This window comes from Macaca thibetana, chromosome 9, assembly GCF_024542745.1.
Source record: "Macaca thibetana thibetana isolate TM-01 chromosome 9, ASM2454274v1, whole genome shotgun sequence".
In the NCBI taxonomy this organism is placed as follows: Eukaryota; Metazoa; Chordata; class Mammalia; order Primates; family Cercopithecidae; genus Macaca; species Macaca thibetana.
Genome location: NC_065586.1, coordinates 56,912,151 through 56,933,833, shown reverse-complemented (window position 1 = coordinate 56,933,833; position 21,683 = coordinate 56,912,151). Strand labels below are relative to the sequence as shown.

The following is a 21,683-nucleotide window of genomic DNA, read 5'->3' as shown; positions in this document are numbered from 1 at the left end:
TTCTTCAAACTTCCTTCTGTGCTCTTTCCCTGCTTTCTGGCACAGCAAGATGTTCTAGTCTCACTGTGCACATTTCCTGCCCCACAACATGAATCAGCCATTTCTTCCAGTAGCCCTGTTATTTTGGAAACCAGTATGTGGATGCTAGATGTCCTGCACACGTGCATAACTTGAGCGCATGTGTGCACACACAGTCATATGTGTATATTTTAATCGTAATTTCTTACAGATCCCTCAATTCAAACTTGCAGAGCTGTTGTCACGTTTTTCTTATCCTTATTCTTTCTTTCTTCTGCTACTTTGCTTTCTACGGCTGCCATAACAAAATATGATAAACTGAGTAGCTTAAAACAACACAAAATTATCTTACTGTTCCATAGGTCAGAAGTCTGGCCTCAGTCTTCATTGAGCTAAAATTCAGGTGTCAGTGGGGTTGCACTTCTTTCTGGAGGTCCAAGGGAAAATTTTTTTTCTTGCCTTTTCCAGCTTCTGGAAGCCATACGTATCCCTTGGCTCCTGGCCCCTTCCTCCATTTTCAGAGCCAGTGACATTGACCTCTCTGACCACTTTTCCATCGTCACATCTCCCTCTCTGATGACAGTCTTAAAAGCTTCTTTTTTAAGGAGTGATGTGATTAGATTGAGCCCACCCAGGTAGTCCAGGATAATACCCCCATCTGCAAAGCCTCTCTTTCCATGTCAGGTAACATATTCACAGGTTCCAGGGATTCGAGTGTGGACATCTGGAGTTATTCTGCCTACCTACCTCATCTTCCCTTATTCTTAGTTTTATTTCTCTTCTCTCTGAAAATCTTGACTTTTAACAACCTCGGTATATTTACACATTTTCTCTGTTCTACAATATACACAAAATAATTTGAGAAGGATAATAGCAACAACACTAACAACGATAAGCCTACTAAGTTAAAGCTCAAGATTTCTTTGTAGTTTTCTGTTACTCAGAATATATTCAGGCATGTAGTTGAAGTACATGTTACAAAATTACTTTAATTAATTTCTTTGTATAGTTGTACTACAGATTTAATATACAATTAGGTTCATTTTTTTCTGTTTATATTCAGACTTAGAGTTCACATTTTTCTATCCTTTTCAATTTATTTTATTTTTTCAGCATGTAAACTATACAACGATAAAAAGAGACATATTCGGCCGGGCACGGTGGCTCAAGCCTGTAATCCCAGCACTTTGGGAGGCCGAGACGGGCGGATCACGAGGTCAGGAGATCGAGACCATCCTGGCTGACACGGTGAAACCCCGTCTCTACTTTAAAAATACAAAAGACTAGCCGGGCGAGGTGGCGGCGCCTGTAGTCCCAGCTACTCGGGAGGCTGAGGCAGGAGAATGGCGTGAACCCGGGAGGCGGAGCTTGCAGTGAGCTGAGATCCGGCCACTGCACTCCAGCCTGGGCGGCAGAGCGAGACTCCGTCTCAAAAAAAAAAAAAAAAAAAAGAGACATATTCAGAGAAGTCCCTGTCCCATCCGTATCCCCTTTACTCTATTTCTACCCACCTGCTACACATTGTCATTCTTACTCTTTGGTTTATCCTTCCCACATTCTTTTTGGAAAACATAAATGGACATATGTATATGGTTATTTTAACCTTGTTTTTACTTCTTTCTTACCAAAAAGTACCTGAATTTATTCTTTTTTTTTTTTGCTTGCTGCGTTTCTACTTAACAAGATATCTTGCATATATATGTATATTTATATACAGTTATATATATTTATGTATATATCTATATACACACATATACAGTATATCCTGGGAATCACTGTATATTAGGTAGTCACGGAAATCTTGAAAGGAGTAATTATTAAATTCTTAAATACATCTTCTGTATTGTTTAACTTGTTACAACTCTGTGTAATATTTGTGACTTAGCACAACTATAAAAAGGCATGCATCGAGAGAAAATGTCTTGTATGCCTTCTGCCCACCTCTTCCCTCCCTGAGGCAGAGCTAATTTTTTTTCCTATGTTTGCATAACATTTTGTATATTAAAGTATTATGGCAACTTTTATTACAGTTATTTTTATTTGACAAACCATCTCCCTTTCTGGCCTGCTAGTTCCTCAAATGTACAAAGAATTTCTCTCTCTCCTTTTCTTTCTTTTTAGAGGTGGGAGTGAGTAGCAATGATTATGCCTGGCATATGGTGTTTCTCCATTTACTTATTTTGCCTGAAATTCCATTAGAGATTTAGTCAGTCTATTTTTATAATAGTGTCTATTTTAAAAAAGGTATAACATCCTAACATGTATTAACATATCAGAGACTAGCCACTTCTCAGAAAAGGTATGAAAGGTCAGATAAGAAAAAAGGACAGTGGTGTTTGGATTCTGTCTTCGATAGAAACCCCAAGGAAGGCAAGAGGGAGTACAAGCTTTGTAGATACTCTAGGAAGAAGAGAGGATGAATCAAGGAAAGGGAAAGAGGAGACAGAAAGAAAAAGGGCTTATATCATGATGTCCACAATGTGAGCTACTCACAGCACAGGAAATCTACCTAGATGATGATGGGGTGATGTTCATTAGGAAAGAAATAACCCCAAGGGGTTTTTCTGTACATGCTAAGAAGCTGAGGCCCAGAGAGATGGAACAGGTTTCCCAGGGCAATAGCACTAGGAACTGTAACAGCAGACCTCTGAGTCCGCCACACCCACCCTGAGTTGAGGTGATCTTTCTTGTGATCCCGAGAGGGAACCTTTGAAATCAAGCAGGCACCCCCACTTGCCTGGGGGTGGGCAGAGGGCCTGAGCAATCCCTACTTTTAGAGTGCTTTGCAGCTGGGCCACTCATCTCAAGATTGAAATATACCATCTCCATCTTTCCTGACCTCCTTCAGTCAAGTCAGCTGTATTTGTGGAGGTGCATTGTTCAGTCTCAGAGCATTGTTTAAATTTAAAATCAATAGAGAAAAGTGAGCCAGCGAGAGGCACAGACTGATTAAGTGCTGTCTATATGAAGAGGTTTATCCTCTGCCACATTTCCGTTGAAAGCCCGAGAAACATGAAGAGGATGGAGCAAAGTGAAAACAGATTAAAAATTATGTCAGGTACCAAAATGCAGTAAAGCAACTGCATCTTTGACAGGTAATTAAGAATTGGGTGACTTTGAGTTCTGATTTGGCATAATGATGTCAACATGTTCACACACACACACATTCCTTGTATACACATAACACACACAAGATATACACACAAAGTAGACACACAACACGTACTGTGTGTATTGTATAACATAACTTACATAAAGACACACAGAAGACACATACAACAGTACACTCACAAACACCCACATGCCCACATTCACAAAACACCCACATGCACACAAAACATGGAACACACATTAGTGTCTGCACACATGTGCACACATGTGAAGTTGAACTTGAGCAACACAATAAAGATGTAACTTTCCATCTCCCAATTCATTCTACATTTTTATTTTGATAAAAGATAGCAGTAGAGGGGGGAAATCTCTTCATCAGAAAATACAGTGAAAAAAATTCCCAAGACATTGTCATGTATTACTGGTTATTTTTGGTGGTTAAGAGAATTATTTGAAAACAAAGAAGCCTTTCACAAAGCCTCTAAAATACAAAAGATTTAATAACATTTACATCTGTGTATCAGCCATGTCTGTAATGCGAGTCATGAATAACACATAAACCAGAGCACGGAAAGAACAGAAGTGCTCACACATCATTTAAAATCCAACCCACCCCATCGTCGGTGGAATCAAATACACAGCAGGGGCAGTTCCAGTTGCTACACACACAATAGAGTCATTGGAAATGAAAACATATTAATTATGTTCCTTAAGGTTAGGAGAGAAATAGCAGGATTCACTAAACCTTTCCAACTTCTCTGTTGAAAATTTGTACCAAAGAGTACATCCTGGGTTGCCTCTTTATTTTTCCCAAGAAACTGCAGAATGAGCCTGTGTATTTGTCCTGTTTTACTGTTTATTCGAGTCTGTGCTTGGGGCTCAGGCTTGCCTCATTGTTGTGCTGAAAATGGAAGAAAGTTGGCTTGGAAAGATGGATCTTTGTTACGACAGAGTAACTTGCAAAAAAAAATTACTTGTTTTAAATGCTCGACAATACCTGCACAAGTCCCAGTGGTATATGTGGAAATTCATGCTGTGATGAAATGAGTCATGTAGTATCCAGACCTAGAGCCCATGGAGCAACATGTTTGACCATGAAGGAAATCATTCCTTAATCTGATTTGGATAACTGTCTGTGGCCCAAATTGGGAATTGTGTGTTCCTAGGTCCATTCATTTGACTCCTGTGTATATCCAGGGATCTCCTAGGCTGGTGAGAGATTGTCAGACTCTGCTAGGAGGCAACCTCTGGTGCCCAATAGAGAAGGGTGAGGCCAGGAATGGTGGCTCACACCTGTAATCCAAGCATTTTGGGAGGCCGAGTTGGGTAGGTTACTTGAGGTCAGGAGGTCAGGTCCAGCCTGGCCAACATGCCGAAACCTCATCTCTACTAAAAATACCAAACTTAGCCAGGCATGGGGGTGCATGCCTGTGATCCCAGCTACTTGGGAGGCCGAGGCAGGAGAATCGCTTGAACCCAGGAAGTGGAGGCTGCAGTGAGCCCAGATCGCCCCACTGCTCCAGCCAGGACGACAGAGTGAGACTCCATCTTAAAAAAGAGAAGGATAAGTTCAGGGGGAATTGAACTGATGATTTTTGTGTGAATTCATATTTATTCTTTAAGTCAGTATTGTGTTTTGTTTCCAGGGATAAGAAGATGTTCACATAATGCTAATGTTAGATTAGCACATTCTGTTTGCAGGCTTTTGTTTTGGCATTTATTTCTCCTTCTTCTTCTGTTCACTGTTTCCCCTTCTACCGCTAGGCCTCCTTCTGATGGTGTCAGAACATGGCATGCCAGTCCAGAGTAGTTTAAAATGAGCTCTGTAAATGTCATGGAACCCCTGCCTCTGCCTCCCCTTTGTGTCTCATTTCAGTGTGAAATTCCAAGCACTTCCCAGTCCTTACTGCTGCAAAAGGTTAATAGTCGTCTTTTTTTTATGTACTGTAAATGCTCAATTCCTAAGGATAGTGTTTCAGGGCAAGTTGAGTGTAATTGCTAAATAATATAGTCATTCTCTTTTTAAATAAGTAGCACTTGCATGGTTCCAGATGCTCCTGCATACATTTGTGTGCATGTATACATGCATGCATGTACATGTGTGCACATGTGTGTATGTGTGTGTGTGTGTAGGCAGGCATGGGTGAGGCCTCCCCTTGGAGGAAGTCACAGCCATCCCATAGGAGTTTGCACATTTACACCTTTGGGTTTTAAATATTATGCCGCATCCTGGGCTTTTAGGTGCTGCAGATTATGTATAATAGATGACCTGCATTTACAGAGATGTGTGCTATACAGATGTAAATGTTATTATAGCTTTTATATTTTATGTTCTTGTTGAAAGATCATTTTGTCTTTGAATAATATGGCCATTCAATTTTTTTTTGGAGGGGAGGGGGTTATCTTTAAAAGAGAATATGAAATGGATATTGCACATCATATATTTCTTAAAAGTAATTTGGAATTTTAGGGTCTGGGATTGGGGCTGACTGATACACTGCTGTGATGAGATATAACCCCTGGAAAATAACAGCACCAGCACATGCCTGCATCTGTCTAACCTCATAATTCACTTTCACATTGGATTATGGATGTCTGCATTCAGTGAGTCTATCTTCCCTTTAGGTATTATTTCAGCCCTTTGAGATAATAAGGAAAGTTTAATTGCGTTGTTAATTGATTTTTTGCACAACATTATTACCTTGATTGATTGCAGAGTTGATGAAAATGTTAGACACAGGCAGCGTGGAGTATCAGCCAGGCAAGGAGTGGGAGCCTTGTGGAGAATAGATAACCTTGATGTTAAGAGCTATATCCTTCAGATATGTCTTCCCTTGACATATTGATGGCCCTTGAAAAGGGAAAAGCTGATTGTATGCAGAATGCAATCATTAAACCCACTTCAGCTCGCTGTTGATTAATTTGTTTTTTCCTGAAGGATCTAGTTATAGGGAAGGCCTCACTTGTACCAACCACAGCCATTTTCCAGGTTCCAGACTGTGCTTAACTCTCTAGGTGAAGGGAAGTGAGGAGGGTGGCTTGACTGAGATGGGAAGATTATCTTAGGGTGCACAGGGTGTGTGCTTGAGATTCACAAGGTGTCTCCATGCTCAGGAACACTCTATGTACTGCACCATGCTGATTTTCCTGAAATTATTGATTCTTTAAAATGCCAATAGCAAGGAACCCTTCACTGAGACCTGGTGGAGGATGAAACTGTCATTTGGGGATTCTCAGGAAGGTGTTCACCAGTCCAGTGGTATCAGAAGAGACATGGCACTCAGGAGCTTTTATTATACATTAGGTAAAACCCTGCATGAGATTGCCCCCATGATTGGAGAATTTAGTTGTTATTGGGGTGTGCCCGTGTGTGTGTGTGTGTATAGAGGGTGATGATAAGAAGGGATTTCTGCAGACAGTTTCTTATATTTTCAATTACTCCTCTCCCTGGCCTTATATGACACTTTCTTAGAAAAGTTTATTGAAAGCCATCATCATTTTCTTCTGAGTCCAGGGCCATCTTCATGGTAGCAAAAATCAGGTTGATTGATCAGTTGGTTTACTGATGGATTGATAGGACTTCTGTCCTGTTTCCCTCCTCTCAACTCACACCACTTCATTCGCAACTGCCCAACCCTGCACAGAGCCTCAGTGGCCTGACTTTATGGGCAAAGAAGTTGCCCCTCTGGAAGAATGCAAGCTCTTATACACACAGTACTCCTGGATAGCCTCATCTTCTAGGGAGAACGGATTGCTTCTCCTGCCACCCCCTCGCCAGCTTCCATGCTTATTACTCATGGAACATTCTGGCTTATTTTGCCCTCTTCTTTCATTTGTGGCTGTACCCAATATTCATTCAAACAACATTTCAATTGTATAGCATTGCTGGAGGCCTACCAATAGTTACATCACCTTCCTGGAGTCCTGAGCCCCCGGGGAGAGGTCATGTGGGCTTCTCCCTGTACCACAGAGCACCCTGTAGATGGAATTCTCTGTGTGATGCTAAGCACAGTTTCTCCTCAGGTGCCCCACCCCCTGCATTATGAGTCTTTCTTCTCCTGAACTCACCACTGGTGCTCAGGGAGTCTAATATCCATAGAGTCTTGGCCCTCAATTACCGTAATGGCTTATAATGAGATTTTGGCCAAGTAGCAGGTAGCAGGTTATTACTTCCTGCTCAGCGTGGGCAATGTCTACGCTGTTAATTTGTGTTGCCGAATGTAGCTTAGAGCTGGGCATCAAACTGTCGGAGCCAGATGTATTCTATTAGGTGCGAGGCTCACATTGGCCCATAGGCAGTTTTTTTTTTTCCCCCAATATGGAAGCATGTTAACTTACCACAGGGTGAATCCTGACAAATTCAAGCCAGCCAAATAAAAGGGGTAATATCCCAAGTCATCCAAGTAGTACATTCTAGGGACAGATAACACCTGGTACCACCCACTGTCAGCAGTGTCTCTCTGACTGGGGCATTCTATTGATACGCAAAAAACACACCCATCTTAATATTGCTGGAGAGACTCTGGTGCCTTCATTAAGTTTTAATGAGCCTGACCCTAATGAAAGCCCTTATAACATGCTCTTCTACTATTTTCCTTGTCTTTATCTTGGGCAGAAAAAAAGGTACAGAGGTTCATATAACTCTTATAACCTGCTTTCTACTATTAATTCTTCCTTAACCTACAGTTTCTTGCACTAACATATACATGCACACACATACACACATACACACAATTTTTTCTCAAAGCAGGTTAGAGGGTGGGGAGTTGAAGATTGGGAAATTATGAACATATTTTACCATTTGGCACTGGGATGAGCTAGTGTCCAAGAATTATGCTGTGCTTTCTGCAACAACAGACTCATTTTTTGTAAAGCAAACTTCTTTCGGTTAGATTATATATCATCAGCTTCCCTTTGTTTTCTTTTCAGAGAAAGCACTTTAGGGTGTGCTGGAATTAGGAAAGATTATGGTAATATCAGTACAGGAAGAGTTTGTTTGGGTTCTAATGAAGGGTAGGCGGAGGCTGGACCAATGGGCCCAAGAAAGGAAGGCCTTTTCCCCAATCCTTGCAGGGTTTGAATTATGACAAACCCAGTTGTTACGGGGTTTTGCTTAATTTTATTTGAAAGGATTTTTTTTTTTTTTTTTTGGAGCTTAAAGAATTAGGAAAACAAGAAAGCAACTTGTCTTTATTTTCAATGACTCTCAAGAAATTTCAGCCTGCAGAACCAGACAGAACTGTGGATGTTCCCTGCTTTTGATGTAAGCTCTCTAATAGGAACAGATCTAAAACCCAAAAGCAAATTTCTGCTTGAGAGCAAAGCCAAAATTCCCATTCAGACTCTGCAGGAGGACCCCCACTGCTCAGATTTCTTCATACAAGATTCTGTCAGTTTTGGGGGAGTCTAAAGACTTTATGTGAAATTTTTCCTGCAAGTTATTTTTTGGTTATACTTCATAAATGATGGTTCAGATCTATTCTACTTATCCAAAGAAACTGTTTTCTTCTTTTTTCCTGTTAATGTAATTGCACATCACTAAAATTTGAATGTTTATGGTTATTCTTTTAGATAAAGAGCTGGAACAACCTTTTATTATTATTATTATTTAGGTACCATTAGTTTTCAGACTGCTATTGGGGATAAAATAAAACCTCCATTTACCAAAACTCAAGACATTAGAACCCTCAGTTAACCAGATTTTTTAAATCTCTGGTTTTAGGTAGTCTTGATTTTACAAGAATAAAAACTAATGTCATGAGTTTTACTTTTTAAAAAGAAATAAGGGCCCCTCTTTAGGTTGTCCTAAAACAGTGTTTCTTAAAGATGGTCCCTCAGGATTGGCATCACCTGGGAACTCGCAAAAATGCATACTCTTGGCCCCGACTCAGATCCACGGAATCAGAAACTCCGGTGAATTGGGCTTGGCAAACTGTGTTTTAACAGGCCTTCCCAGTGATTCTGACGCATGGGCAAGTCATAGAATCACTGTCCCAGGGCTAACCCACACATTTCTACCTATAACTGTCCAGGGATGTATAATAAATGCTGGGGTTCAGAATAAGTATGCTGAGATCTTTTCATCTATTCCACAATTTAAAAAAAATGTACTGCATACCTACTATGCCATAGCTTTACGATGCATGGGTGAAAAGCTGTCGTTTTCGATTTTTTGGAGCTCACATAAGCAGGAGATCCTAAGATCTTGAGAAATGTTCAATCCGCAGCCTTCTCACCCCATCTAAACTCCTAACTGTACTATCCTCACTAAAGGCACTCAAAGAAATATTCAGTTGTGGTCACTATGATTACCTAGTAAGACAGTGAAATTGATTTTGGTTTTAGTGTCTTATGCGTGAAAATTCAAAAAGGTTTTTAGCTAACCATGAGTTAATGAGATAATTTAATTAACAAGGACCCAACATTCCCCTAGTGGCTAGTCACGTGACTGTTATATTAGGAAAGTTAAGAAGATGTGTGAGGGCCATTTTATACTTGCCTCACTGACCACTTGAGAGGCCTCTCGGCTGAAATGGAGAATAACACCTGGACCCAGCTCTGGTTTCCCCTGCTTTGAAGGCCAGTAACTCCAGTTTGTGTTTACTCCTTCCCTGATTGAATCCACTCATGTATTTTTATCCTATAAAATTCTAATTTAAAATGCCATTCCCTAGAATGTTATACCTTTATTGCTGTTTTTTTTTTTTGGTTTTTTTTTTTTTTTTTTTTTTTTTTTAAATAATGATGTGTTTGAAATCTCTAGAAGCCCACAAATACCTCTTTCTCCTAAAGGGAGGTGATCATTCGTTGTTCCAGGCATGAAAATAGTTACTTGACCCATGTACCAGAGACCAATGATGGGGATCAGATGAGGATCAAACAGCAGCTGGAATTATTGTCATATTTTTATTTGAGTAGCTTCTGCCTCTCTCTGTTTTGATGACACTGGGACCAGGTATCCTAAGAAGGAAGGCAGTGGCTGGGTGGATTTGCAGGAAGGGGGAGCATTAAAAGAAGATAACTTTGTGTGTATTGATCCATTTTTCATGTTTATTTATTTTTATGTTTTTTACTTTTTTGACTGTCAAATGATGGCAGCTCCACGCCATCGGATGGCATATCTTTTTGAACTTTCATGGTAAAAATGACTTTTCCCGCTAAGAAATGCAGGAAATTTTTGTTTATTATTTTGAATGCTTATTTACATTTGTGGAGGTGATATGCAAAAATCCCCAATCTCTGAGCCTGGAAGATTAATTAGAACACTTGATGGTAAAGAAAATCAGTCCCTGAAATTGAGGCGAGAAGAACCCCAAAACGGGGGGCAAGGAGTGTCTGATAGCCCTATTCCTGAAAGCCTTCAGCGCAGATTGACCAAACATGACATATTGATCATTCAGGAACCTATAATTGGTGACCAAAAGCACAGTGCGGCTTTAATGACTCTCCCTGAATAGTTGCCGCTATTTATTTATTTATTTTTTTAAAAGCAAGCGGCTGCTTTCCTAAATTCATGCTGCCCTCTAGTGGTGATGCTCCCGACTTCAGCTGGAAGGTGGAAAGGATGAATGTAGAGATAATGGCGGGAATGGAGGAGGTGGTGACGGGGTGGCCTTTTCCTTTGTTTCTTTTTTCTTTCCTGTCTGAAAGATGTCTGAGTTCCTCACACAAACACTGAGAAAGAAACGTGAGGCCAGAGCACTTGACCACTGTCCATTTTGACTGACAGCCTGGTTGATATGACATCCATCACGGAGCCGTACTGAAGGGCACTTCACAAATCTGAACGGTTTCGCATCCCATCTCGGCATGCACTTTGGAATCCAGCCCATCTCAAATCCATTGAGCCCTACTTAGAATACAGACATAGGAGAGAGGAGAAACACACTCACACCAAACTAGTCTTGCAGTTCAAGTTTCTCTCTAAGAAAAAGCAAGTAGGAATGAGCCTACTAAGTAAGGATGTGGGTGATCTTTGATGTTCTCTGGAGACCCCTGGTTCCTGTGAACAGGACTGAACAAATAAATAATGAATTTGAAAAATAAGCGGAAAAGCAAAATTTATATTCCTGTCGCCAAGGCAGTGTCTTATAATTCAGGGATATTTCTGGGCTAGATAGAGTTGTATGGGTGCCTGGTCTGGTTCTGTCACCTTCCAAAAGCCAGTTGAAACCTTATTTTTCTACTCTGTAAAATGAAGGAATTTACCTGAAATGAAGTTCTTTAAATTCTTTCTCAGCTTTAGAATCCTTCAATACAGTTAAAGAAATATTCATAAAGAAAAGTTTACCGTTCTGTATCCAAGCTTACTAGGCAGTACAGCAAATCACAGAGAATCCTTATAGGACAGTGTAAACAATTCATTGTTTAGGAAGTCAAGAACAAAAACTGTTTCAGGCTTCATCTTTGCTTGGACCAAAAAAAAAAAAAAAAAAAAAAAAGTAACCTGATGCTAAAAAACAAAATTTGGACTGCTAAGAAGATTTAACAGTTCATTTGGGGGGTGGGGAGGAGAGGGGTTGTTGGAGAAAGGAAATATTTACCATGGAGTTTGACCTCTCATATTTATAGTATGTTTCTGTTTGATTGACATACAATGTGTATAGAGGTAGGAGCCAAAAAAGGGAGCTCCCAATAAAGGGGCTAGTGAGCCCATCCTCCATTCTGAGAATCTTTCCTGTCAGTTTGTACTCACTCGTTACTACCCCCAGTCCAAAAAAATAGGAAATTAAAAGGCATTGACATCTAAGCGAAAGTACATTGTCTGTTTCCTTTCCAGGATTCACATAATGGAAATATTCGCTGCCAGATAATTTTTAATCTGTTAGTCTAATGTTTCTTTCATGTGGAGAGGACTGAATGGCCCACCCAGTCTGGATAGAGCCACGGCGCCTGTAACCTGAGTGTGGGGTCCAGGACCCAAGGTGGGACAGCAGAAAATGTCACCAAGGATCTGCTCAAAGATGCAGTTATTTCTCAGACTTGGGCCAGCTTTTCCATTTTCCACTGACAGATTATATGATAGACTATATGAAGAACTTGTCCTGCATTTTCTTCTCCTCTCTTTCCTTCCCCACTTTCCCTTCTTCTTCTAAGATGACAAGCCTCATTTCAGCTGCCCTGGGAGCCCAGGGTGTGTTTTCTAGAGGCTCTGGTTTGTCACACGACAATAAGCCTGCCCACTCTGTGACTGCCTGTGTAGCCTCCCTGGTCTGGGAGGCTAGCCCCACAGCCTTACCTGCTGATCCCCTTCACGACGAATTTTGCGAATATCCCTTCCCTGCTGACCGACTTCCTTCTCCTGTTTTTCCTTCCCTACAAACACGTGGGTGAGACTTGACAAGGCCCAGCATTTGTCTGAGCAGGCTGTGTAATCTGTCCTCTCCCAGTGGAAAGCCACACTGGATGGGTCTGAGCATTGGAGTCAAATGCCCTCTTGTCAAAAGGATAGGTTGCCTGGCCGTTTTGTTAGCTTTCTTTCCAGGTATGGTGCATCCTAACCCTTGAATCGGTGCTCCACACTCTAATATTTTGTCTGGCATTTGGTAGAAGACAACATATCAGAACCCCACAGTTTGGACCCTATCATGCACTCGGTATTCACCTTTCTTCTTCATACTCTTTGTGCTAAGAAATGAATAAAAACTAATGTTTACTCTACTTTATGATAACAGTGCTGGCAGAAATAATCAACCTGGGAAAAAAATGACAGCAACTAATCCTGCACATAATATAATTTATGATGAATGAAAAATGGACCAAAGATTTATATCTTGTTGATATATTGAAAACCACACAAATACATGGGGAGGAATTAGCCTTGATAAAAATAATGAAAACAAAATAAAATTGAAATGAGCTAAAACTACACACAATAAAGTTTGTTGACTAAAGTTTAACAGCAGACACAAGTCTTCTTGTCACAATTTAGATCTGCAATATTTTACTCAAGGAAATGGGACTTTGTAAAAATAAATGACTCTAAAAGAGATTTAGAAGATGTAATCAGCAAATTTAATATTTGGCCAAAGCTGATCGAGGACTTTAACCTTACTGTAAAAATTACATGATAAAGGATTGATCCCACTGAAGATAAATTCAATAAAATAGAAATGAAAATGTTAAAAATAGAAATGCTTTTTGTACTTAAAAATTGATCAAGGAATTAAATTGGCTAAATGGAGTTTGCTGTGAATAATTAATGCTTTTTCAAAGAAAAATTATCAGGCTAGTTTACATGTTTGTATTTATAAACCCAAAGTCAAAGCATCCCTGGAGTCAAAGTTGGGGAATTCAAATGTCTACCAATACAAGACATCAGGGTCAGTGTAGTAGGGTAGGAATACCCTTGTGGGTTGTTTTTGTACAATGAAGGTGAAGCAGGAAGCATGGTTTGAAGTGGTCACTGCAGTATTTAGCAAAGGACAGTGTGCAGTACCCCCCCAACCTATGGTGCAAGAGCCCTAACAGAGGTTTGGGGGTTGGCATGCACTGTTGTAATGCAGTACCCCATTCCCACCCAAGATGCAGATGATAAACCGAGACACTTGCCTGAAGTCATGCTCAGCTGGGTTGGGAAGCAAGTCTCACACTTTTTTTTTGCTTTCTCTACCCTCCCCTGGGTAAGGTGGAGAGCCTTTCTTCATTTCATCTCCAACCCGAGGCATCTCAGATGTGCTGCAGATGAAGGGAAAATATACTGGGTGGAGAGAAAGGTCTTTGTCCTCCTTCCTCAAAAACTGCTCCCACACAATCCCTTCCCCTAATACCTTTTAAAGTCTCTCTTCTTTATTTTGTCTTAGTATTTAAGTAGCTTACACTGAAGTAGGATGTTGTGCTGGGAGCCTGTCATTTCGCAGGCTCCGCTAAATCCTGTGTGATAGCCACAGCAGAGCTGATAGCACATCACATGGGCTGACCTCAGGGCATTGCTCCAGCTACTTCTCAAGATCATAAAACATGGGTGTTTATTCCTTTCCAGTTCCCCGTGCATTCATGGCCGCACTTAACAAAGACCGAGGAATGTGCTTTCTGGGGAATGTCCCTTTCCAGTGTGTGATGTTTACAGCTCTTTAGGCCAGATGATAATGTTCACTGCACTTCTCTCTCTCTTTTCAACTAGATGTTGTGATTGCTTTGCTTTTGTGGGAGAAAGTGTTTGGGGTAAAAACAACACCAGGATTTAGGAACTGAGGCCGTTGCCTCCTGTTACTCTTTCTTTTTCAATGAGGCAAATATTTAATCTGTATATATTTTCAGAGTGTTTCAAATGTCTGAAGTCATACCAGAGGTTAAAAGATAAGTGTCCAGCAATTGACATTCCTTACTTTGTAGATTCTGTGTAAATTTTATGTACATGATTATTTTAATGGTATTCATTTATTCAACAAATATTTATTGAACATCTCCTCTGTACCAAGTGCAGATGCTCTCCAACTTACAAAGGTTCAACCTATAATTGTTTAATTTTACAAAGTCATTCACATTTGATAGAAGCTGTAACCCCATTGTAAGTCGAAGGGCTTACAACTTCAGATAGTTTCAAGTAATGATGAATTTTTGGTTTACAATAATTTCAACTTACAATAGGTTTATTGGGACGTAGCTCTATGGTAAACAAGATGCTTCTGTATGGTTTTAGGTACCGGGTGTTAGAAATTGGGGAGGAGGGAGAATATTGTAGGGGATGACACATTTATGGACATGTATAGAGTCCCATGGAAACATTGTTCTAGAGCCTTCTGCGGTGGACCAGGATGCTCCTGATCACGTTTTCCTCTCTGTCACTGGGCCCATCCACCTCTTCACAACATTGTTATCACCTTTTGCAGGGGTCATGAGGTATCTAGTTCCTTCCTTTCCATATAGGTTACAGAACAGAAGTTCTATGGGGGAACCGTTCATCCCCTGCCTCCATCCTAGTGCTAATTATAACCTCCTCATATCACAATGGGATTGAGATATGTTTGTGATTCCATAGCTACATTTAGAAACTCATATGAAATAGCATTTAAAATAACGATCCCTAAAGTGATGACTACCAAAACTAACAACAGTGATAATTATTCTATTTTACAAATATAAATGTATTGGTTCAACCTACACTCTAGTATCAAATGCATTTTTGTAATTTACATGCAGATTTTTTTTTTTCACCACTAAAATATTAATGACAGACCACTTGCTTTGATGGCTAGGCTTTAGTTCTGTTGAATACGGAGTTATGAGTCTTGGGCTTATGCCAAAGCTGTGGGACACAGCCTAGTTAGTGGTCAGCACTTCTAGCTGTGAGTATGAAATACAGGTTGCAGGAAAGTTAATGAAAACCCTTTCCTCGGGGATTTTGGGGTCCTCCAGAGGCCCCCTTCTATCCAGGTTATGCTTTAGGGATACAGGCTGGATGGGTTTCAAGGGCTGACTTAGTCTAAATCAATTTTTTTACTGACTAACCTGTTGAATTTGTCTCCTGCATCAGGGCAGTATTGGACCTGGTGTTCTCATCTTCATAAGGAAAACATTGGAAAATGCCCAATCACCTATTTCAGAGCTAAAATGAACCTCTCAGATTATCTGGCCCCTTGCCCTTGTTTTACAAATGGGGAAACCAGCCCAGGGAGAGAAAGGGACATGTACATGGTCACATGACTATTAGGGCAGGGCTGGATCTAAATGCGGGTCTTTCCCCACTTCGCCTTACTAAATAGACTATTGAACTGCAGCTGGTATTGTGAGGCCGTCCAGGAATCAGGGAGTCCAGGATGCTGGATGAAATGAAAGGATGTGCAAGAATTCCCTTCCCTGGACTGGACTCTCAGGGCCTCCCCCAGCAAAATCGCTGCTACTGACCCTGCAGTCCCAGCCTTACATCCAAGAAAGGAGGCTGAGTCCCACCCACTCAGGCAGCCCCAAGGTTATAACTTAATCTGCATAATTAGGACATCCATTCCAGAGGGGGAAAACATGGAAAAGATAAAGGGCCTCTTTAAAACAGATTCTTCCTGATAAATTTTTTTCATAATTATAGCTTTAACAGCTTATGGTGATGGGAAAGCTGGCTACTTAAGAAAAATTAGGAGTCTCATTTGGCAGGAAAAGAATCCCCCGGGGGACAGTGCCCTGTCATTTTTCAGGGTCTCTGGAAAAGAAACCCCACACAGACAGCTGCACGTCAGCCTGACACAGGGCAAGCCTGCTTTACTTAATATGGCCAAAGCCAGATCTTTTAATTAAAAACACTGCATATGCCATTAAATGCGTTGTTCCCCCTCCAGTCCCAAGACGTTGTAGTTTGAGGAGATACAAACAAATGAATACGTTGCAGATGTTCAGAGAAACCATTGCCTACTTGAGTCACAAACCAGCGGGTTCCCAAATTCCAGCCTCGGAGTGCCTCCCCATCAAAATGTTCTTTGCAAGCAAACTTTTCCCTCTGTAATTTTCACAGTTTATGGCAGTTGCCATGGCGGGAGAAGAAGGGCCGTGGGGCGGACGAGGGAGAGAGAAACGCAATGCCACCTCACTTAATTTACCAGCAGAGCCTCATATTTTACAAATAACCTTCATGATAAATAAAGGCCTGTGGCCACACATGGGACTGTGCTGTTCTGTGCATGTTTGCTTTTCCTGGCTAATTTTATTTATTTATTTTTGAACACAAAAGTCACATATTGGGGGTAATCACATCCCGACTCTGAGATCTGGGAGGAGACGCACAGACGCAATGCTCGCTTAATTTCAGCCACCGGAGATGGTTTGAGTTTGACAATTTCAGCCGATTCTTACCATCACTAGCCAGAGCGCCTTTCTGCCCAGGCGAGTCCCGGCAGCTGGATCTCATTTTCAACTGCCAGGCCATCCCCACGCCTTCCTGGAGCAGCCCACAGACTGAGTGCCGTCCGTTCCGGGAGTTTATTCAAGGTGACAGCTCCTCACACAATGGCCTTCTGATCATCTCAAGTAGCCAAGATATCAGTGGGGTCGGGTGTGCTCCTCCTGCAAATTCCAAATTTAGATTGACTGAGGTTATCCTTAGGCCCCTTGTCCCCACCGCTCCAGCAGAACAGAACTGCCAGGACCTTCGCAGCCGCAGTGAGTTTTGTAATGATGTCTGGGGAGAGATGTTCTGCAGGGGCAGGCAGAGAAGACCCCGAGTGATGGGGAGTGATGTCAGCTTTCGTTAGAGCGGCAGACAGCGTTAGAATATCCTTGGCATCATATGGCGCTGGTATCTCTGTCAGCATCTGTGTCTTCTGTCACCGCACACAATCCTGGGCCTGTCTACAACCCTGACGGTGTCTTTTCAGATCAGGCTGTTGCCAGCACAGAGACTAGCTCCGCTCTTCACCGCACAGCCCCTTTGTTTGAAGTCTGCCCTTTTGTCATTAATGCACTTGAAGTCTATTTAAATCTGACAGTGAACGTGGTATCTGTTTTCCTGTCAAGAGATCATTGACAATATTAATACCTCATGTCCTTGCCTCATTTTCCAAGCGCTGACACCTAGCCACAGTCTCCTGCATTCATCAAACAGCCTTCTCTCACCAGGATGTCTATAAACATTCTTACTTCCAGGCCCAAAGAAAAAGGGTAGGCCTTGAAAAGGGCTTTTATCAATGCCAGCCAGAAAGAAGGCTTGGGAATGTGGCACAGAACACATCACAGCCCACGTTCCAGGAGCATCCAGCCTGTTTCTAGGGCGGCACTTGCCGTCCAAGTTGCATCTAGGTGAGCTCTGGAGTTGAAGTTTACCCTGGAGCAAGGGAAGAAAAAAAGCAGTTGAATCCCTGAATGTACTGGAGAGTTTACTGGAGATAGGGCACTCATGGTGGGTGGTGTGTGTGTGTGTGTGTGTGTGTGTGTCTGCCTTTCATCCTTTTGCTTAAGAGAAAGATTGTGTTCTTTATGACATCCAACAGACCGTATCCATTCCTTTTTATTAGAATTCATGTTATCCTAGTGCTGTAGAAAGAAATTAGCATCCTTTGGCCCCATCCTTCCACATTCTTCAGGGTTTATTTGAATCAATTATGTTTAAGGAAGCCCTCTGTGGATACCTGGCAGAACCGAGGCACTCCCACCCAGGCCTGTAGTGGATGCTATTCCTGGAGCAGAGCCTGACCAGAAAACCCCACAGACCCACAGGATCCTGGCATGGGTGACAATATTAGTACAATGCTGATGGCTACATTATTCAGCACAATAAAGGAAACAGCCCAATGCCAACAACTAAAAGAATAATTTAGGTCCCGAGAAGGGTCTCAGTGAGGTTCCATCCAAGCTCAGTTTCCAGGCACCAGACCAATACTGAAAACCAGAAACTGGGGATTGGGGGCCAAGGAGAAAGCATGACCAAGGAGGAAGAATGATCCACAGTAAACTTGCTCATGGGAACATGGCAGGAAATAAAACTAAAGAGAGTGAGCCCAAGGCCAGCTTTGAGGCCATGGAACAATGTCACCCTCTCTCCATTGCCAACTCTGAGAGACTCTTTGACCCTAGCAATTTCTAGCTTTCTTCCAAGTCATCCAAACCAGGGAGCATCTGCTTTAGTTATACCTGATGTAAATGACGAGTTGATGGGTGCAGCACACCAACATGGCACAAGTATACATATGTAACAAACCTGCACGTTATGCACATGTACCCTACAACTTAAAGTATAATAATAATAAATAAATTAAAAAAAAAGTTTCTAAAAGTCATTTTGATCCTTATGTAAGAATAAGGTTTGAAGTTTTGTAGTGGAGAAACATCTCTTTTACAGTTGCAAAAATATTTACTACTTAGAACTTCTGATGTGAAGAACCTGGTTAATTTCAAGTGCTAATTTATCACAAATTTAAAAAATAAACGAGCTTGTTGGTTTCACACTATTACACTGATGGAAATAAAAATAATCATGTCCCTAGGTAGCTATTTTCACAAGCAGATTTGTGGCTCTTAAATGAATGTCTTATGGACATTTCCTTTCTTTGTTTTTTTCAAGTTGTGTACAGTTAGTTCAGAGACTCAAGTCCAATTACTTCTAAGACAACTCCGTCTAACTGAATTTAAAATAGGTTTTTCTAAAAAAAGAAGAAAATAAAAACGCAGGTGGCGAAAACAAAACAGATTTTTCCTTGATAGTCCTACAGAGCTTTCATAATAACTATGGAGGTGATTTCTTATGGGTATTTAGAATAAATAATGAGTTGACTAAAAAAGAAGTTCAACCCTACTGTAGGGGCATGTTTCATTGTTAAGTCTCCTACAGTCTCCTTGAATGAGAGGAGAGCCTTATGTGGAGCCACAGAGTTACTTAAAGTAAAACTGAAAATGGAAATCAAATGCTTTCTGACCGGAGAAAGAGAGTTCAGGATGCCTGTAAGAAGCCATTTAATGTTGGAGGCTCTGTTCCTGTCCATGTGGAGTTTTTTTGGTTTGTTTGTTTGTTTTTGTTTTGATGGCGTCTGGCTCTGTCACCCAGGCTGGAGTGCAGTCGTGCAATCTTGGCTTACTGCAAGCTCTGCCTCCCGGGTTCATACCATTCTCCTGCCTCAACCTCCCAAGTAGCTGGGACTACAGGCGCCTGCCACCACATCTGGCTAATTTTTTTTTTTTTTTTTTTTTTTTTTTTTTTTTTTTTTTTTTTTTTTTTTTTAGTAGAGAAGGGGTTTCATCGTGTTAACCATGATGGTCTCAATCTCCTGACCTTGTGATCTACCTGCCTCGGCCTCCCAAAGTGCTGGGATTACAGGCGTGAGCCACCGCGCCCGGCCGTCCATGTGGTATTTTGTCAACACTGCCTCTCTTCCTTAATCATCCCATATGTGTTCAATGCCTGGTGCCTGCCAGGATTTGGAATATTCTCTCTAGAAGTTAACAATATTGCTTCATGATAAAGGGTATCAAAATAGTCACATTCTGGGAAGATTGTTCTGTCTTTTGCTTGGGCTGGGTTCATCTTTCAATTCTTAGTTTTCCATTCTTAGAAACTCTACTAAGGGAAACTGGAGTGAGGAGAGGCTATATTCTGGGGAGTAATTGGCCAAATTAGAGAAGTACCTAACATGTGGAAGAGAAGTCATGCAGAAAGCGATATTCCTAGGAACCTGTATTTGTAGTGACATTTTATTTCAATGTCAACTCTGAGGTCGACAGAACCTCCTTGTCTGTGAGGACAAAAAGATAGAGTTCTTCCTTTCTGGGGCTTCATCCACTTTCTGCTGCCCGTTGGATCTGTGATTGTCTTGCATGTCTGTTTTTCAGTGCCTGTGGCTTCCCTGCTATGCTAATTGTGCCACCTGTAATGATATGTGTCTTTTTATTCACAGGTGTCCTGGGGAAGTGTCGCTACATTTACTACGGAAAAAACTCGGAGGGCAACAGGTTTATCCGAGATGACCAGCTCTGAAACCAAGTTCTGTATACCTTCACCCATTTCATGAAAATAAAATCAAAAGGGAAATCAAAAATAAAGACAACGCTAAAGAAAAAACAATAGCCCACGTCGCCTCTCTTTGGGAAAAGCTATGACTTCAGCTTTTGGAACCTTCTGCTGACTTTGCCAGGCCTGTCAAGATGATCCTTCTGCCTTAGACTGAGTGGTCACATAGAGATTGACATGATTGCCCTTAAGCAGGTCTCATCCACCAGGGTGACAGACAGCGGTGGCGAAGCAACAGGGCTGACAGCATGAGCACCATGATAGATTGCCTGGTCCTGCCACTGCTCACAGGGGAGCAGAGGTCACACCTGGGGCCTCCCTGGGCATGCTCAGTGGCTGCAGTCAAGTGAGAAAGACTGTCTTCAGCTCACCTATTGAGTTGAAATCCCTCTGATATCTTCGTGCTGCGGGCTTATTTTCAGTGAAAAAGTCACAGTTTAGGGGAAGGCCACTCTCCCTCACTCCCTTTAAATCTTCACCTCCTGTATTCTGCATATACATAGCTCCCGTCTCTTCCCCTCCACATTCCTTTAGCATCATTTTTATGACAGATGATGCATTTCAGTTTGCAGTTTTTCAGAGAAGAAGGTATAACTTCCCAGCCAGGTCATACATTTATGGCTGGCTTCATGTTGCTACAATCCCTTTATTGGAGTAAATAGCTTTCCCTAAATCCCTGACTACAAAAGCATGGACTTTTATCTTGTTTCATTCAACTCTAAATCCACTTCTCGCCGTGAATATGATGCAGTGTAAGGCAGCAAGACATCTTTCTCAGCACGAGGGTTTGGTTGCACCAGGGACTCTTATTCATTAATTTATTTTTAACCGTACACACTTCCAGTGATGCCTGGGGCCATACTTGTGCGTGGGGCTGGCTTGCTCCTTTGGGTGCTATTTAAAGGTAGTGAGGTGATGAAAGATAGAGTGATGGGTCAGGAGGTTAAAAAACAAAATTAAGACTGTCAAAAACACCCACCAGACCAAAGAGTTTTTATAGAAGGCACAAACCTTTTGGATTTCACATTTGTCACGACTTCTCAGAAATCAAATCCATAGGTTGTGAGACGGTGCTTCCTGTATGCTTGGCTGTGCCCTAGCACTAATGTCACAAGGAACATAAGTGTGA

The 21,683-nt window shown here is 41.5% G+C and overlaps 1 protein-coding gene across 1 annotated transcript in view; it reads left to right on the top strand.

Annotated features, from left to right (window-relative positions):
• Positions 1-20,605, top strand: part of LRMDA (leucine rich melanocyte differentiation associated) — a 1,119,877-nt gene extending 1,099,272 nt beyond the window's left edge. The window contains exon 7 of the mRNA XM_050803127.1: positions 20,442-20,605. Coding sequence (XP_050659084.1) covers positions 20,442-20,521 — 80 coding nt within the window. The 3' untranslated portion in view covers positions 20,522-20,605. The remainder of the gene's footprint in view (positions 1-20,441) is intronic.
• The last annotated feature ends 1,078 nt before the right edge of the window (positions 20,606-21,683 follow it).